General features: G+C 44.8%; 1 protein-coding gene across 1 annotated transcript in view; it reads right to left on the bottom strand.

The window, feature by feature from the left end:
• WDR35 (WD repeat domain 35) overlaps nt 1-16,985 on the bottom strand; it is a 144,697-nt gene that overhangs the window by 58,073 nt on the left and 69,639 nt on the right. The window contains 1 exon segment of the mRNA XM_082251296.1: nt 11,049-11,185. Within this exon segment, the coding sequence (XP_082107422.1) occupies nt 11,049-11,185 (137 nt within the window).

The following is a 16,985-nucleotide window of genomic DNA, read 5'->3' as shown; positions in this document are numbered from 1 at the left end:
AGATTTACTGCTGAAATGGTTTTATAGCCTGGATAGCACCTGGACAGAAGGTGTCCATGTAACAAAAAGCAGCTTTGTGGCAGTGTTTATTTTCATGAAATACATTGCTGCGTATGATTAGGGCTTCACATGACATTCCAGCACCAGTCTAGACCTCAGTGTATCTGACATTCCACACTGCTCTGCTGGAAGTAACACATACAGTACAAATCCCCTCTCAGCCAATTCTGCACATTACAGCATAAATCATCTGCTTAATCCAAGAACAATGCCATAAATTACTCAATGTACAGCAAACAGTTTTCAGTTTTTCATTACCTAAAGCCACTCACTAGCAGGAAAGTAGATGAATAGATCCTAATGGTGCCAAAACAAGGACAAGTCTTTCTGGCCTGGTGTTTTAAAAAGCTAAGCAAATGATAGCGAGGAGGTTTGCCCATAATGGCCAATCAAACTCCAGCTGTCATATTCTTGATGCAGGTTAGAAAGTAAATATAAGCTTGTATTACTTAGGCATGAAACCTGAATGGAATTGTGCCCAGACATTGATGTCATTGGGCCCCATTGTTGGTATAATTGAGTGGTCTAGACTGTGGTAAACAATGCCCCAAACTTGGTGGTCAGTGGGAGTAAAAAAAATTATATAGTGCCTGTGGTCAGTTGAAGGAGGAATAGTGCCCCATCATTGGTATTAGTGGTAAAAATACTGACTGATCGTTGGTGTCAGTGGGAGGAGTAGTGCACCATTTTTGTATTAGTGAGAGCAATACTGATCATCCTTGGTGTCAGTGGGAGGAATTATGCTGCACTGTTGGTGTCAGTGGGAAGAATAGTGACCAGTAGCCAATGTGTAGCCAGCAGGAGGAAGAGGAATAGTGCCTCATCATTGGTATTAGAAGGAAAATAGTGACCCATCAATGGTGCTAGTGGAAGGAACAGTGCTACATCATTGCTGTCAGTAGGAGGAATAGTGGTACATCATTGCTGTCAGTGGGAGGAATAGTGGTACATCATTACTGCCAGTGGGAGAAGTGGTACATCATTGCTGCCAGTGGGAGGAGAAGTGGTACATCATTGCTTCAGTGGGAGGAGAAGTGGTACATCATTGCTTCAGTGGGAGGAGAAGTGGTACATCATTGCTGTCAGTGGGAGGAATAGTGGTACATCATTGCTGCCAGTGGGAGGAGAAGTGGTACATCATTGCTGCTAGTGGGAGGAATAGTGGCACATCATTGGTGTCAGTGGGAGACATTGTGGCACACCATTGGTGTCATTGGGAGGAAAAGTGTTCCATTGTTTAGATCAGTGAGAGGAATTATACCCCATTGTTGGTGTTAGTAGAAGGAAGTAGCTGCACGGAGTTTGCATGTTCTACCTGTATCTGCGTGGGTTTCCCCTGGGTACTCCTGGATTCTTCCCACACTCCAAAGACATGCTGGTAGGTTAATTTGCTCCTGTCTAAATTGGCCCTAGTATGTGTATGTATGTATGAATGTGAGTTAGGGACCTTAGATTGTAAGCAACTTGAGGGCAGGGACTGATTTGAATGTACGTACAATGCATATGTAAACAGCTTTGTAAATTGACAGCGCTATAGAAGTACCTGCAATAACAAATAAAATGATGCGCACAAAAAGCCACAGCCTCATCCATTCGTGCGCAATTATAATTAAAGAGACCCTGTCGTCAGACCATTCGTTTGGATAATCTTTCCACAATTCTGTACATTTAACATATTTTAGGCATGTTATTTATCTGTAAAAACCTCCCTTTTGTAGAAATCCAAATGTCTGGAGGCTACTGCTGGGCTCTGCCATCTACGATGTGATATCAGCAGATCCAGCAGACTCAGAGCTGTAACTCAAGTGACACTCTATAGCAGTGATGGTGAACCTTGGCACCCCAGATGTTTTGGAACTACATTTCCCATGGTTCTCATGCACTCTGCAGTGTAGTTAAGCATCATGGGAAACGTAGTTCCAAAACATCTGGGGTGCCAAGTTTCACTATCACTGCTCTAAAGTATTCCCCTTTGCTCCTCCTTTGGCAGCACATAAAAGGTTATGTAGCGAGGTGAATGGAGGGGTGGAGGAGCTGGGCAGCACACAGAGTAACTAGACAGTCCCAGAAGAGGAGAGGGCTATTATATGGCAGGAGGAAGAGGGCTGTGCTAGGGAATTGACTCGTCTTGGAGTAGCAAGTTCAAAGGCACATTGCAAGTGGATAAAAAAAAATCCATAAATAGGGGAAAATGTTGCAAGTAAGCATTTAAAATACTTCTGTGCTTTCAAGTTAGTGACATTTTCTCTTGAAGTCAAATACTTGCTCCCCACAGCCCCTCCAACAGGCAGCAGGAGTGGAAGGGTAAATGCGGGCCAGGTCCGCAGGAACCCAGTACCAACGTGTCAGCAGTTTATAGTTTGTCTCCTGCATCTTGGAGTCCACCGAGTTCGAGTGGGTTAGCTGATAACGGTGAGTCAGTTGAGCATTCGTGAACTCCAGATCCAGGTCCCTCTCCCCATACCCTAACATAAGCGGGCTAGAAAATGGAGCATGCCACACCCAACAATCGGTATAATTCCGATACCAAATGGGGGGTGGAAGTATCCTGTATGAACAAGCGTTCAAAGGGCTTGAGGGAGGCAGGTGGGCGAATAGTAGAAAGGCAAGGGTGACCAGCGCTATGGAAGTATATAGATAATATATAACGGACAGGTGTAAGCTGCCAGCAACAAAACCCCGAGGGGTTAAGATAATAGAAAGTGCAAAAGAAGTTGCCCCGGCGCTACCTCTAAGTGACACCTTGTCACTTTAAAATATATGTGCCATAGTGTGAGTGATTGGAAAAACAGTGAATAAAAATAAATATAAATAAATAGTGCACATATAAAATTAAATAATCCTTTTGTGAACAAGGATATTTCTTTGTGACCACTGTGAGAAGGTGCTCGTGTGCAAGTTGCAAATAAATAAATAAGTTGAAAAGATGAAATTTTTTTATTCCAATCAATAAATAGATTAAATGAATTCAGGGCAATAGATAAACAAATTAATCAATTCAGTGCAATAAAAGACAAATGAATAGTGCCACTGGATAGTGTGCCAGTGTAAAATTATAATATTGCTTGTAGAAGGTGCCAGTGAGGCAAGTGAAAGGAAGAAATTCCCACTGTGAGAGAAATCAGTGAATGAAGGTTGCATACACTAGCGTGGCCGCTAGATGTCGCAACTACAATACGACCTGTTTGGTAGTATTTGCTGGATTAGATGAGCACAATCATGAGGGTTCCTTCTCCACGGCGAACAAGTATTGCCAGTTGATGTCATGTAACATAAGAAAAAGGGGACCCCATTTGTGCAATAAAATAAGCGGCAATTTGAAAAGAATATAGACACACTCACGGTGTAGGCTGATAGCGATCAGTTGCGGTCTCCCGGGAAGCTTCCGCGTTCCACGGTCAGATGCTGTTGAAACCGGAAGTGACGTATGACGCAATGGACCCGCCTTACGCGTTTCGTCAGAGGACGTCTGCTGAGGCGGCGTCACCATAGCGCACTCCCGGTTCTTAAATAGCCCGCCCATTTTCATAGCGACCAATCGGCTGGGGTCGCCGCCATATTGGTGCTCGCTATATGATGCCTAACGGAGGCCATCTTTTTCCTCTCTGTTTTGTCGGCTAATAACATTTAAGAGCGGTTACTATTTTCATCATTTCACATCAGCCTCACCGATAGCAAAGAACAAAAACAAAAAACACCAAAAAAAACTTTATTTAATTGTCAATAAAGTAGCTAAAAAGAGTTAAAAAGGTAAAGAAAAAGATGAAGAAAAATTAAAATTTAAAAAACGTCTTGCTCCAAAAGGGAAAGAAAGGGAAAAAAAGGGATAAAAAAACTTCTTGTTTTGGAAGGTGGGAAAGGCTTCCATTGTAAGTATATATATAGGCATTCTTCCACTATGAGCAGAATTTTTTAATTATTTGCGGTTAATTACAAAAAATGCAAAAAAATGCAAAAAAATATGAAAAAAATAATATGAAAAAAATACACCGCACTGTCGTGTGGATACACTGAAGATTTTAAAGCCTTTCCATTGTATAAAATAGAGGAAAGGAAGATAAGCCCATAGGCAATAAATATAATGCATAAAAAGATTTTTTTCTTTCTGATGTTGGATGAGAAGGCTTCTATGAAAAAATGTGATTTTTGGAAAAAAAGATGTATTTCTTTTGAAATTTGAGAGGAAAAAAGTATTAATACATAATAGACGTCAGATATGTACCAATAATAATAATAGGCACCAATATGGCGGCGGCCCCAGCCGATTGGTCGCTATGAAAATGGGCGGGCTATTTAAGAACCGGGAGTGCGCTATGGTGACGCCACCTCAGCAGACGTCCTCTGACGAAACGCGTAAGGCGGGTCCATTGCGTCATACGTCACTTCCGGTTTCAACAGCATCTGACCGTGGAACGCGGAAGCTTCCCGGGAGACCGCAACTGATCGCTATCAGCCTACACCGTGAGTGTGTCTATATTCTTTTCAAATTGCCGCTTATTTTACTGCACAAATGGGGTCCCCTTTTTCTTATGTTACATGACATCAACTGGCAATACTTGTTCGCCGTGGAGAAGGAACCCTCATGATTGTGCTCATCTAATCCAGCAAATACTACCAAACAGGTCGTATTGTAGTTGCGACATCTAGCGGCCACGCTAGTGTATGCAACCTTCATTCACTGATTTCTCTCACAGTGGGAATTTCTTCCTTTCACTTGCCTCACTGGCACCTTCTACAAGCAATATTATAATTTTACACTGGCACACTATCCAGTGGCACTATTCATTTGTCTTTTATTGCACTGAATTGATTAATTTGTTTATCTATTGCCCTGAATTCATTTAATCTATTTATTGATTGGAATAAAAAAATTTCATCTTTTCAACTTATTTATTTATTTGCAACTTGCACACGAGCACCTTCTCACAGTGGTCACAAAGAAATATCCTTGTTCACAAAAGGATTATTTAATTTTATATGTGCACTATTTATTTATATTTATTTTTATTCACTGTTTTTCCAATCACTCACACTATGGCACATATATTTTAAAGTGACAAGGTGTCACTTAGAGGTAGCGCCGGGGCAACTTCTTTTGCACTTTCTATAGGTGGGCGAATAGAGCGGCCATGGACCATGAAAAAGTGGTGCAATTGCCTAAATTTCCAGAAGTTCATGGGAGAACCACCATGGCGAGTTCACAGTGCCCCATAAGGCAGCAGCTTGCCCCCCTCAAGCAGCTTACCACAACTGGCATTCCCATCATCCACCCATGGGCCCAAAAATGTCATCTGTTCTCCCGGGGGGGAAGCAAAGGAAGCCCCCCCCAGTGGTGCCAATGGGGAGACAGGGGGCGCCAGGCTCAGAAGCTTATTCACCCGGTCCCAGACAGTAAGTGCCTGGGACCTGTGAAGGGAGAAGTATACACTGAAAGCCCCCTGAATTCCCGGGACAGCCAAGGCGCATTAGGACAGGTTCCTACCTGTCATACATTTCTCCATGGAGACCCAGAGCTTGGAGTGGATGTGGAAGCGCCAATTCAGGATTCGTTGGGAGGACAATTGCTCAATAGTATTGCTGTACATCGGGCAGACCAAGGCCTCCAAAATGTTTCGGATGTTTCAAAGTTGCTACGGCTATGTGGGGGCGTTTCGCGTTCCAGACAAACCCTATAATCAAGCTACTGAGTTGGGTAACCTTTGGGGCAGAGGAACAGGCAGCATCTGCAGATAGAACAGCACTCGAGGGAGGATATTCATTTTAATAATGTTCACCCTCCCCAGCCAGGTAAAAGCCGTCTTAGTCCAGTGAAGGAGGTCTTGCTTGATGTCGTTCAACAACCGGGGGTAATTTGAAGCGTAGAGCAGCCCTCAAATTTTCCACTCGCCTACTCGCATTTTGCGAGTGGAAAATTATGTAGGGCGAGCTACTGTCAGGGGAAGAGAGGAGAGGAAAGCCGGCCGAAGGATTGGATGTCAGCGGCGGATCATCCCGCTGTAACAGCTTTAATTGTAATTGCCGGGCGCTCGCCGACATACACAGTCCCGTCTCTTAGCCCGGCTTCTTTGATAGACAGAACACCTGGCCAACCAGGACGTGTGACGTCTATCAAAGAAGCCGGGCTAGGAGGCGGGACTGTGTATGTCGGCGAGCGCCCGGCAATTACAATTAAAGCTGAGCGGGATGATCCGCCACTCCGACATTATCCGGCTAGCAGGACTGATGGAGGGGGTAAGCCGATCATCTCACCCAGAGCCGGTACAAGGGAGGGTGGGATGGATGGATGGCTGCCCTGGGCGTCTGTGTCATGGGAGGTGGAGGGGGCGCTGCCAGGAGTGTTTCTGTGACAGGAGAGAGCGGGATGTGCTCTCTCTCTGTCTTCTCGCCGGGCTTCACACTGCTGTCAGTATAGCAGACATCAGATCGGGACTTCTTCTCCCCTTAAACAGTCAGAGTGGAGGAGGAGCGGAGGAGAAGACAATTTCTAAAGCTTTGCACGGACAGCTGGCTGGAGAGATGCGGCTGCAGAAGGGGAGAAGATTGCGGCTCAGGAATGACACTGGATGTCAGATCGGGACTATACAGAGTTTGTTATCCCCTGTCCTCCGAGTCAAAGCAAGCAATGTGGAAAGGGGGCGGGTAATAAACTCTGCATAGTCCCATCTGACATCCAGTGTCATTCCTGAGCCGCAATCTTCTTCCCTTCTGCTTCTGCAGCCGCATCTCTCCCGCCAGCTGTCCGTGCAAAGCTATAGGAATAGGCTTCTCCTCCGCTCCTCCTCCGCTCTGACATATGAAGAGGAGGATCACAGAGCGATGTGCCGCGCTGTATCTGAGGTCTGCATGCTGGAGGAAAGGGAGAACTACACTGGGGTACATATCTTATCCTGTCACCTCCCAAATTCCCATCTCAGCACAATTCCCCCCCCTCCTCCTAGCACAACCCCCCCCATCTCAGCACAGTCCCTCCCCCTCCTAGCACAACCCCCCCATCTCAGCACAATCCCCCCTCCTAGCACAACCCCCCCATCTCAGCACAGCCCCCCCCTCCTAGCACAACCCCCCCATCTCAGCACAATCCCCCCATCTCAGCACAGTCCCCCCCCTCCTAGCACAACCCCCCCATCTCAGCACAATCCCCCCCTCCTAGCACAACCCCCCCATCTCAGCACAGCCCCCCCCCCTCCTAGCACAACCCCCCCATCTCAGCACAATCCCATCTCAGCACAGTCCCCCCCCTCCTAGCACAACCCCCCCATCTCAGCACAATCCCCCCCTCCTAGCACAACCCCCCCATCTCAGCACAGTCTCCCCCCCCTCTTAGCACAACCCCCCCTCCCATATTGATCCCACCTAGAAGTAATCATCTTCTCCCCACCCCTCATGCTACAAATTCTCTTATTCCAAATCCCCCCCCCCCCGGGACAATCCCCCACAAAGTATTTGTACTAGGAGGGGTGGGGAGAAGATGATTACTTCTAAATGGGATCGATATGGGGGGGGGGGGTTGTGCTGGGATGGGGAATTTGAGAGGTGAAAATATAAGATTTCTTCTAGCAGGGGAATTGGGGGGAGGGTGCTAGGAGGAGTGATTCGCGCTGGGGGGGGGGGTGAGGATTTGTGCCAGGAGTGGGGATTTGGGGATCATCCTTATAGAGATTATTGGAATGGGGTGGGGGGATGGATTTGTGCCAGAACAGGAAGTCTTGGGGCTGTTAAAAAGGGGTATTTGGGGGGGGGGTTGTGCCAGTAGGAATAATGGGGGTTTTTTGTGCTAGGGGGAAATTTTTAATGGGGGGAGGATTTGACGGGTAGGATTTGTTCTAGGAGGTGAAATTTGGGGGGGGGGGTACTAGGAGGGTGATTTGGGGGTTCCAGACCCTTGATGGGCACTGATTAGGCTGCACTGATGGGCACTGAAAACGTTGTTATTAATATTTATTTTTGTAACTTCTGCATTAATGCAAAAACATTTAACAGTGTAATTTTATGAGGGCGTGTTTAGGGGCGGAATTAGGGGCGGGGCAGGGTAGGAGTTGGGTGGGGCAACTGGTGGCGAGTAACCCTTAGGGCCTGGTTAGTAGCTCAGGACTTAAAATTTTGAGCCCTGGCGTAGAGCGTGTCAAAACAGTCAGTAAGCTGGACCCCGAGGTACGTCAGAGAGGAGGTGGTCCAAGTAAAGGAGAACGCTGTTCTAAGGGACCTAGAGAGGGGCGGTGGCACACGGATCGGGAGAATTTCCAATTTCGCAAGATTAATCTTGAAATTGGAGACGCCACCAAAGTGTTCCAGTTCCCGCATTAGTACCGGCAGGGAGACCAGGGGATCTGTGAGATGGAATAGAACATCGTCTGCATAAGCAGAGAGCTTGTGCTCCGTGGTGCTGACCGTCACGCCCCTAATATCAACGTTCGCTCGTACTTTGCTTAGAAATTGTTCCAAGACCAAGGCGAAAAGAAGGGGCAAGAGCGGGCACCCCTGTCTGGTGCCGTTCCTGATCGGGAATTCGGTGGGCAGACATCCATTAACTCGAACCTTAGCACTAGGGTCTGTATAGAGCGCCAAGATCCAGGTCAGCATATGGGAATCCATCCGGTCAAAAGCCTTTTCGGCGTTGTTCGAGAGGATCAGGTAGGGCGGAAAATCGGGGTGAGAATTAGCCCAGTGAATCAACTGTTATCCCTGGCTTCCCTACCAGTAATAAATTCGGTCCAATCTAGGTCTATGAGCTGAGGCATGAGATCTTTCAAGCAATTTGCCAGGATTTTAGCTAATATCTTCACATCCATATTCAACAGGGAAATGGGACGATAGCTCTGTGGGGCGGCTGGATCCTTACCCTCCTTAGGGATTACCGTGATATGCGCCAACAGCGTGATGCTTTTTATTATAATGTATTTCATCAACACATTTTTTTTTAGTGGAATAATTATATTCTATTCAGATATTAATGCAGATATTAATGCAAATGTTATCACGAATTATCATTTCAAGAATGTGCTGGCCCTCTTGCACTGTGCTTTGAGAAAGAGGCCCTACGTGGCGAAGAAATATTGGTTGGTGATATCGCTTTTTTTGATGTCTCAATATAAGACAAATACTCTGCTAAGAAAGGTGTGCTGATAAAAAATCTTTATAAACCAGGCAGGAATACTGACACTACAATATAATAATTGAAAAACATAACAGCAAGATGCTGATGCCTTCAAATATGAACTTAATAAATTTAACTTAATAATTTTACTTTTAACTTTATAATTTAAGAATAAATTAAAAAAAAAAAAAAAACTTACACCGCCACCACCAGTTACCAAATGTTTAAAACTTACCTAAATACTTTTTAATAATAATTATTTAATATTATTATCTAAAAAGGGTTCATGCAGTACCTAACATGAAAACAAAACAAACCTGTACATAAAAGCAGGCCTCTACATCAAAATACTTTTTTTTTTAAATCACATAATAATCACACCCCCTGCTTACTGTAGGTGTATCAATTATTCTGTTTGCATTTGAACAGAAAGCCACAGGGATCCAGCTCCACCACGTATGTTTGATTATACTTGCATCACCCTGTTGCCTTCACTTTAGGACTGCATTTACACTTTAGCACTTCAGCTGAGCATCTTTGGTAATTTCTACAGGCTTTTTTAGTGTTTGTACAGGGATTCTTGATTAGGCTTTTTTTTTTATTATTATTATTTTTAGCATAGCTACTTGCTATGCTAAAAAAAAAAAAACACAGGTGTTCCCACAAAAGTCTACTGAAGCTTGTAGCTTAAAAGAAGCTCACTTTTTCGAGCTGCAAGTTTCAAGCAAAACTATGCTCAGGTGTGAACAGGCACACTAATAGTGCATCTGACACATTTTGCTGGATGGCACCACGGCTCCAGTCTACTACAGCACCCTGAATTTATTGGGCATACACCAATATGGTCCACAGCTGATACTTCTTGCATCTCTGCTCCATTCCCTAGCACAATGCATCACTGTGGTTCTCAGTACCCAAACTTAAATTTTCTTTTGCTTTATTAACACCTAAATGCCTAGAAGTACCAGCAGCCTCACACCTACTTCTACAGTTTGGCTATACAAAGGAAACATCAAGTCAACTTGGCATAACTTGGTTCCAAAACAGAAAAAAAACTCTCCTGCGCTCAGTTGTGGTGTTGTGTGTATGTCTCTTTTCCATTTGCCCGACTAATGTGTGTGGTGCCAAAAAGGTCTTGCTGCCCTCACAGGACTGTGGGCATCCTTATAGACACTAGAAACAACAAAAGAGAGGGCCCACTGACCTAGTGCATTACCAACATAACAATTTTATTTTGAAACTTAAAAAGTAATCTACTTACAAAACGTATGACAAGTATGGGCATATAAAAGGATGCCGACGAGACAACCTCCGGATCTGAAGTACTCAGCCAGTGGCGTAGGAAACTCTCATAGCATCCAAAGGCTTATGCGTTTTGAGGGTCAAGCCCTCTTCTTCAGAGTAAAAGAGAGTATGGATGATTCTACGCCAACCTTTAGATCACCTAAGCTATTATCCTTGGTGTGCAACATCCACCCACCTCCAACAATAGGAGGGGTGGGGCACAGACCACATGAGCACATTGGTGTATAAATATATATATATGTAAATAAATATATTTATTTGTGTATATATCAAATTATTTGTATACCAATGTGTTCACGTGGTCTGTGCCCCACCTCTGACCCCTCCCCTAGTTGTTGTGGGTGGACGCTGCACTGTGCATTCTGGTGCGTTTACATATGCTGACCGATAGCCCTAATTACTCTCTAGGTCTCATGACTGTAATTGGATGGAGGGGGATCTATCAATTTTTAAAACGTTTGTGTAATATGTAGATTCTACATTAAAAAACTAATGATTAAATATATTTAATAAATACCGTAACACTAGCCCAAACATTACAAAATGCATCCCATGCTGATAATTAAAAAATATTAAAATTTTTACTTACCAGAGCCTTGGATGAGGGTTGTCCTCTATAAACTGGGATGCATCCTCGATGCCAACCTTCTCAATTAAAGCTCGGCTGTCTCGCAATGACCGGATTTCAAAATTAATGATATAGTCCTTGTTAGGGTGTTCAGGATCCTAAATAGTAAAATCAACAAAGTAAATGTTACAAACGGTGTTCTGGACATGTAAATATGGCTTGGAAAAGTCTGGAAAAAAAACATCCGCAAATCTGTTGAGTAGTATAACATTAGAATATCTATCTAAACTGAAGAACAAAAATTGGTGAATGTGGTGGCTGCATTATTTTAGGCTTATTTTCCTGTCATTTCCACCAGTAACACACTCACTCAGTGTTCTGTATCTATGGAGGAGCAGCACTGTCATTCCAGGGCTGGATTACAGAACCCCTTTCCCCTCTCTTCTTCTCCACAACATAGAAGTAACCTGGGTTGATCAGAATTCATGGGATTTTAGTGCAGCAGGGTGTTGTCAGCTTATTAAAGCAAGTATTCGAAGCTCACTGAATTGCAGTGTCAATCAATTGGTATTCATGCGCTATTCTCAAACAGATATAATAAAACACTTTCAATGGTATATTTAGACCAAAAGAAGTTAATTGTTGGGGTTTACATGTACTTTAAAATGATACACAATAACCAAATGATAGATTCGATTTTTTTGAGACTGCTACAAACGGAGGAGAATCTACAAAACAGAGATTAATTTTTTTTTTTTTTAAAAAGGTAATATTTCTTAGATATAGTAGGCCATTACAACCAAACATATTTCACTCCGCTGAAGACAGATCAACACCAGATAAATTCTGCTAAGGGTTACTGAACATAAAGTGTACCTAAAGCCAAAACCAAGTTTTAATACATTGCAATTTGCAATCCTTAGCTGTGATAGCTATATTAGTTTTATCTATTTTTTTCAGGGTTGTTTTCCTTTATTTCCACCTGGTTAACATGCCACTAACACACTTCCTCTCCTACAGCGACAACTCTTTCCTTACTTACATATTGTATCTATAGAGGATAAAGCATTGTCACCTTAGCATAGAAGTGTATTGGTACTACAGAAAACCCTCCCTTTCCTCTTCTCTATAAACAGAGAAAGGTGCTCTGTAGTCTTCAGAAATAGCTGGAAACAATGTAACAGTCAAAAAAAGCAGAGAGCCCAGGGAGTTATCGCCTCACATATTTTTTTTGTCCTATAAGTTTGCATGAACCAATGGGGTATGTTGGACCTTCTACCACTGAGGCACCACAAGTTGATCTGGCCTTTGTGCGCAAACTGTTGGGGCTTTATAAATCCTGTAAAATAATAATGCATTTGAAATATTAAAACATAATTCTGTTAGGGAAGGTGGCGGTGGTGGAAGGTAGATTAGTTCTTCAACAATACCAATAAACAAAAAAACAAACAATGGTTATTAAATACTAATCAAAAGAAAGCGCTGTGTCAAAAAATTATAAAAAAATTCATACGGATACAGTTTTGCATTACTGAGTAATTGTTAAACTTTCACAGCACTGAAAACTGAAAAATGGCATAGTAACATATACAGACTGGTAAGGTTTGGCCCGAGCAAGAGTTTGGGCTGAACATTTGCCTGTTTAGCCGTTCGTCGAACACCTGAATTTGCAGGGTATTCTACCATACAATGCACCAGACTGTGATGTCAGGAGAGGGTGGTGCCACTGGGTGACGTAGTTAGGTGGCCCCGCCCCTTACCTATATAAGAAATGTCATACCGCAGAGCAGGTTTCGGCAGGAGGCGCGAGAGTTTTTGATTTTTTGGGTCAGCAGGCAGCGTGATTGACGATGGATTTACATCGAGGGACAATATGTTTTTTATTTTTTAATGAAAGAATACATTTTTTTAATAAAAGAATTGTCAAAAACGTGTCTTCTTGTTTTTATTACTTTTTGACACCTTTTTGGTGAATGGGTAGGGGAACGATGGGTCTGATACTCATTCACATGGGGGGGTGTGATCTCGGGGCCCCCTTGTTAAAGGGGGCTTCCAGATTGTAATAAGCCCTCCCACCCACAGACCCACACAAGCACCGGCCACGGTTGTAGGGATGAGGCCCTTGTCCCTATCAACATGGGGACAAGGTGCTCTGGGGTGGAGAGGGCTCGTCCCATTTCCTGACCTGCCAGGCTGCATGCCCGGATAAAGGTCTGGTATGGATTTCGTGGGGGGCCCCACACCGTTTTTTTACTTTGGCGTAGGGTTCCCCTCCAAATTCAAATATGGACTGGGGGGGGGGGGCTTACATTGTTTTTTTCAATAGTCAGGTGCCGGTCATTGTATCTGTGAGTCATTGTAAATGGGATTTGATTTGTTTTTTTTCTTTAGAAATGTCATTTTTGCTGCAGCATGTTTTATGCATGTGCCACTTTACAAGCACATTAAGGGAACCCCCCATGCACTATATCCAAAGGAATTTTTCATTTTTATTGTTGCACTTTAAGCATAATTAAAATCACTACTCCCGAAAAAGAAATGGATTTTTGTAAAAAAATTACCGTAAAATCCTTTTCTCAGAAGTTAATCAACAGATGCAGCTCCATCTCTTCAGAGACCATTGGGTTATGCTCCTCCAATTAGGAAGAGGCATTGGGCAGGAAAAAAAAGTTTAACCATGCATATGGGGTCCCTGCAGGCATAACCACACACACTCTGCTATCAGCAATCAGTTTATAGCTGCAAGCAGTGTTTAGAATACAAAAAAACCCCATTCACTCAGAAGCAGAGGGGCGGGTGCTGTGTCTGTCAATGAAGTTCAGAGAAAAGGATTTTTTGGTAAGTTCTTACAAAAATCCAATTTGCTCTATCGTTCATCGACAGACGCAGCTCCATCTCTTCAGAGTCCCAAAGCAGTATATTCATGAGGGGTGGGAGGTAGAATTTTGTAAACATATGCACAAAAAAAACAAGTTGCCACCTTGCAAACTTGCAGCACTGACGCCTGATAGCGAAAAGCCCAAGAAGCACTCAGCGCTCTAGTAGAATGCGCTTTCACTGGGAAAGGAGAAACATGACCCTTCAGTGAATAAGCCTGGACTACAGTCTGCCTGATCCATCTGGATATTGTCCCAGCAGACGCAGCCAATTCTTTACGAGGTCCTTCGGTAAGCACAAAAAGAGCATCTGACTTTCTAAAAGACTCAGTAGCCACCAGGTAAGCCCTGATCGCCCGAACCACATCCAAAGAATTCAAGGCAAATTCCCTTGAATGTTTGGGCTTAGGAAAGAGGGAAGGCAGCACAATGTCTTCATTCAGATGAAACTCAGAAACCTGGTTAGGAAGAAACGACTGATTGGGTCAAAGTACCACTTTATCTCTGTGTACCACCAGATAAGGTGAGCGGCATTACAATGCCGCCAATTCAGATACTCTGCGAGCAGAAGTGATAGCCACCAAGAAGGCAACCTTCTGCGACAACGAAAGCAGAGAAATCTCCAAAATGTTCTCAAAAGGAGGCGTTTGAAGAACAGACCATACCAAATTGAAATCCCAAAGTCGACACTTGGCCTTTGATAGTGCCCAAAGCCAACCGCTGTTGAACCCCTTTCTGCAGGAAGGCCAAAACCCTAGTGATCGAAAACAAGCGAGGGTGTCTCTTCAGTGATTCCCACCATGAAATGTACAATTTCCACGTACTATGATAAATCTTCCTGGAGGTCGACTTCCTAGCCTTCAAAAGCCTAGGAATCACAGAGTCAGAAAAACCTCTATCTCTAAACACCTGGCTTTCAACAGTCATGCCGTTAAAGCCAGTGACCGTAAAGCAATATGGAAGATCGGGCCTTGAGACAGCAGATCTTCCCTGAGATGAAGTCTCCAAGGAGCATTGGCGAACAACCTTACTAGGTCTGCGTACCAAGACCGGGCGAGGCCAGTCTGGAGCCACCAGAATGACCAGAATGCCTTCCACCTATATCCTGCGGAGAAGTTTCAACGGAGGGAAGGCATAAATCAGTCGGTACCGACCCCAAGGAGCCACCAGAGCATCTGTGGCATCGGCCAGAGTATCTCGAGACTTGGCTACAAACCTCTGAACCTTCTTGTTGAGGCGAGAAGCAAACAGATCGACCTCGGGTGTCCCCCATAGAACATACAAGAGATGAAAGGGTGTAGGGACCACTCCCCTTGATCCAACATCTGACGACTCAGGTAATCCGCCTGCCAGTTCTCCACACCTGGAATGTGCACAGCAGAGAGGGCTGGAACAAATCTTTCTGCCCAGGCCAGAATCTCTTACACTTCCTTGGCCGCCAAGACACTCTTGGTGCCCCCCTGGTGATTGATGTAAGCGGCATTGTCCAATTGAATCCGAACCGGACAATCTTGCAGATGAGTCGTCCAATGGCGCCGGCAAAGTTTTATTGCTCTGAGCTCCAAAAAGTTTAATCAGTAGTTTCGACTCCTCCACTGTCCAGGAAGCCTGGGCACAGAACTTCCCCAGCACCCCGCCCCAGCCCGACAGGCTGGCATCCCTGGTTACCACCGTCCAAAACAACAGGAGGAAGGACTTGCCCCGGCATAGTGCTGGAGACAGAATCTACCACAACAGAGCAAACTTTGTGTTGTGGCTCAGCCGAATCAAAGAGTCCAAGGCCTTCGGATCCTTGTTCCGTTTGACAAGAATCTTCTTCTGCAAAGGTCTGGTATGGAACTGAGCAAACGGAACCGCCTCAAAAGTTGATACCATCAGACCCAAGGCCTGCATGCAAGTCCGCAGTGAAGACAGATTGTTTGCCAACAGCAACCGAATCGCCCCCCTGGAATTTTTGCAGCTTGTCGGGGGGGAGAAAAACCCTTGCCAAAAGCTGAATCTAGAGTCAGACCCAGATGATCCAGTTTCAAGGAAGGTATCAGGGAGGATTTCTTGAAATTAAGGTTCCAACCAAACTCCTGCATGGTTGTGACAGTGATCGTCAGGTCGCCCATCAAGGCTGAATGGGAGTCCGCTCTCAACAGGAGATCGTCTAGATACCCTAGTACCACAATCCCCCGTTGGTGCAGCAAGGCCAACACTGGTGCTAGTACCTTGGTAAACACCCTGGGAGCCCAAAGGGTAATGCCACATATTGATAATGCTCCTCTGCTACTGCAAAGCGAAGAAACCGCTGGTGACCAGCGTGAATAGGGATGTGTAGATATGCGTTCTTGATATCTATGGGGGCTAAGAAGTCTCCCTGGTGCAGTGACGCCACTACCGTGCAGATGGATTCCATCTGAAACTTCTGTACCCGCACAAAGCGGTTTAGGGCTATGAGATTCAGGATTGGGCACACCTTGCCCTCCTTTCTGGGCACGGTGAACAGGTTTGAATAAAACCCCTGAAAATGTTCCTGAGAAGGAACCGGTACAATCACTCCTTGCAACAGAAAATCATGTACCGCCCCTCGCAAGTCCTTTAACTGGTCTGGAGATAGGTGAAGATTGGACGGGAAGAACATGTCCGACGGTCAAGGTCCAGGGTTCCAAAAAGAAACAAAGATGTCTCCCCACCCCAGAAGCGGGTGAGGGCGCCCCTTCATGCAGATGAGGACTTGTCAGCAGATCTGGACTGCCTGGGCTTAGATTTCCCCGACCATGGCTTCTTGGAACCCCCAGAAGACCTGAACGATTTACCTTTTTCTTGCGATCCGGAGGCACGAAAAAGACGTTTATGAGCAGTAAAGGAAAGCCCCCACCAAGGACGTGGCGCCTTGCCCTTAGATGATTGGGGAAGAAGAGTACTCTTACCCCCTGTGATGCCTTTGATCAACTCATCCACAGAGGATCTAAACAGCCTCTCCCCTGTGAAGGGAAGATCAGTCAAGGCCTTTCTGGAGACCTGGTCAGCAGACCAGCTTTTTAGCCACACCATGCGCCTAATAGCAATTCCCACTGCCGATGCCCTGGCCACCAAT

Source organism: Pelophylax lessonae (genome assembly GCF_965119305.1).
Source record: "Pelophylax lessonae genome assembly, chromosome: 3".
Classification (NCBI taxonomy): domain Eukaryota; kingdom Metazoa; phylum Chordata; class Amphibia; order Anura; family Ranidae; genus Pelophylax; species Pelophylax lessonae.
The sequence above is the reverse complement of the archived record's forward strand: the minus strand, read 5'-3'. Positions and strand labels throughout refer to the sequence as shown.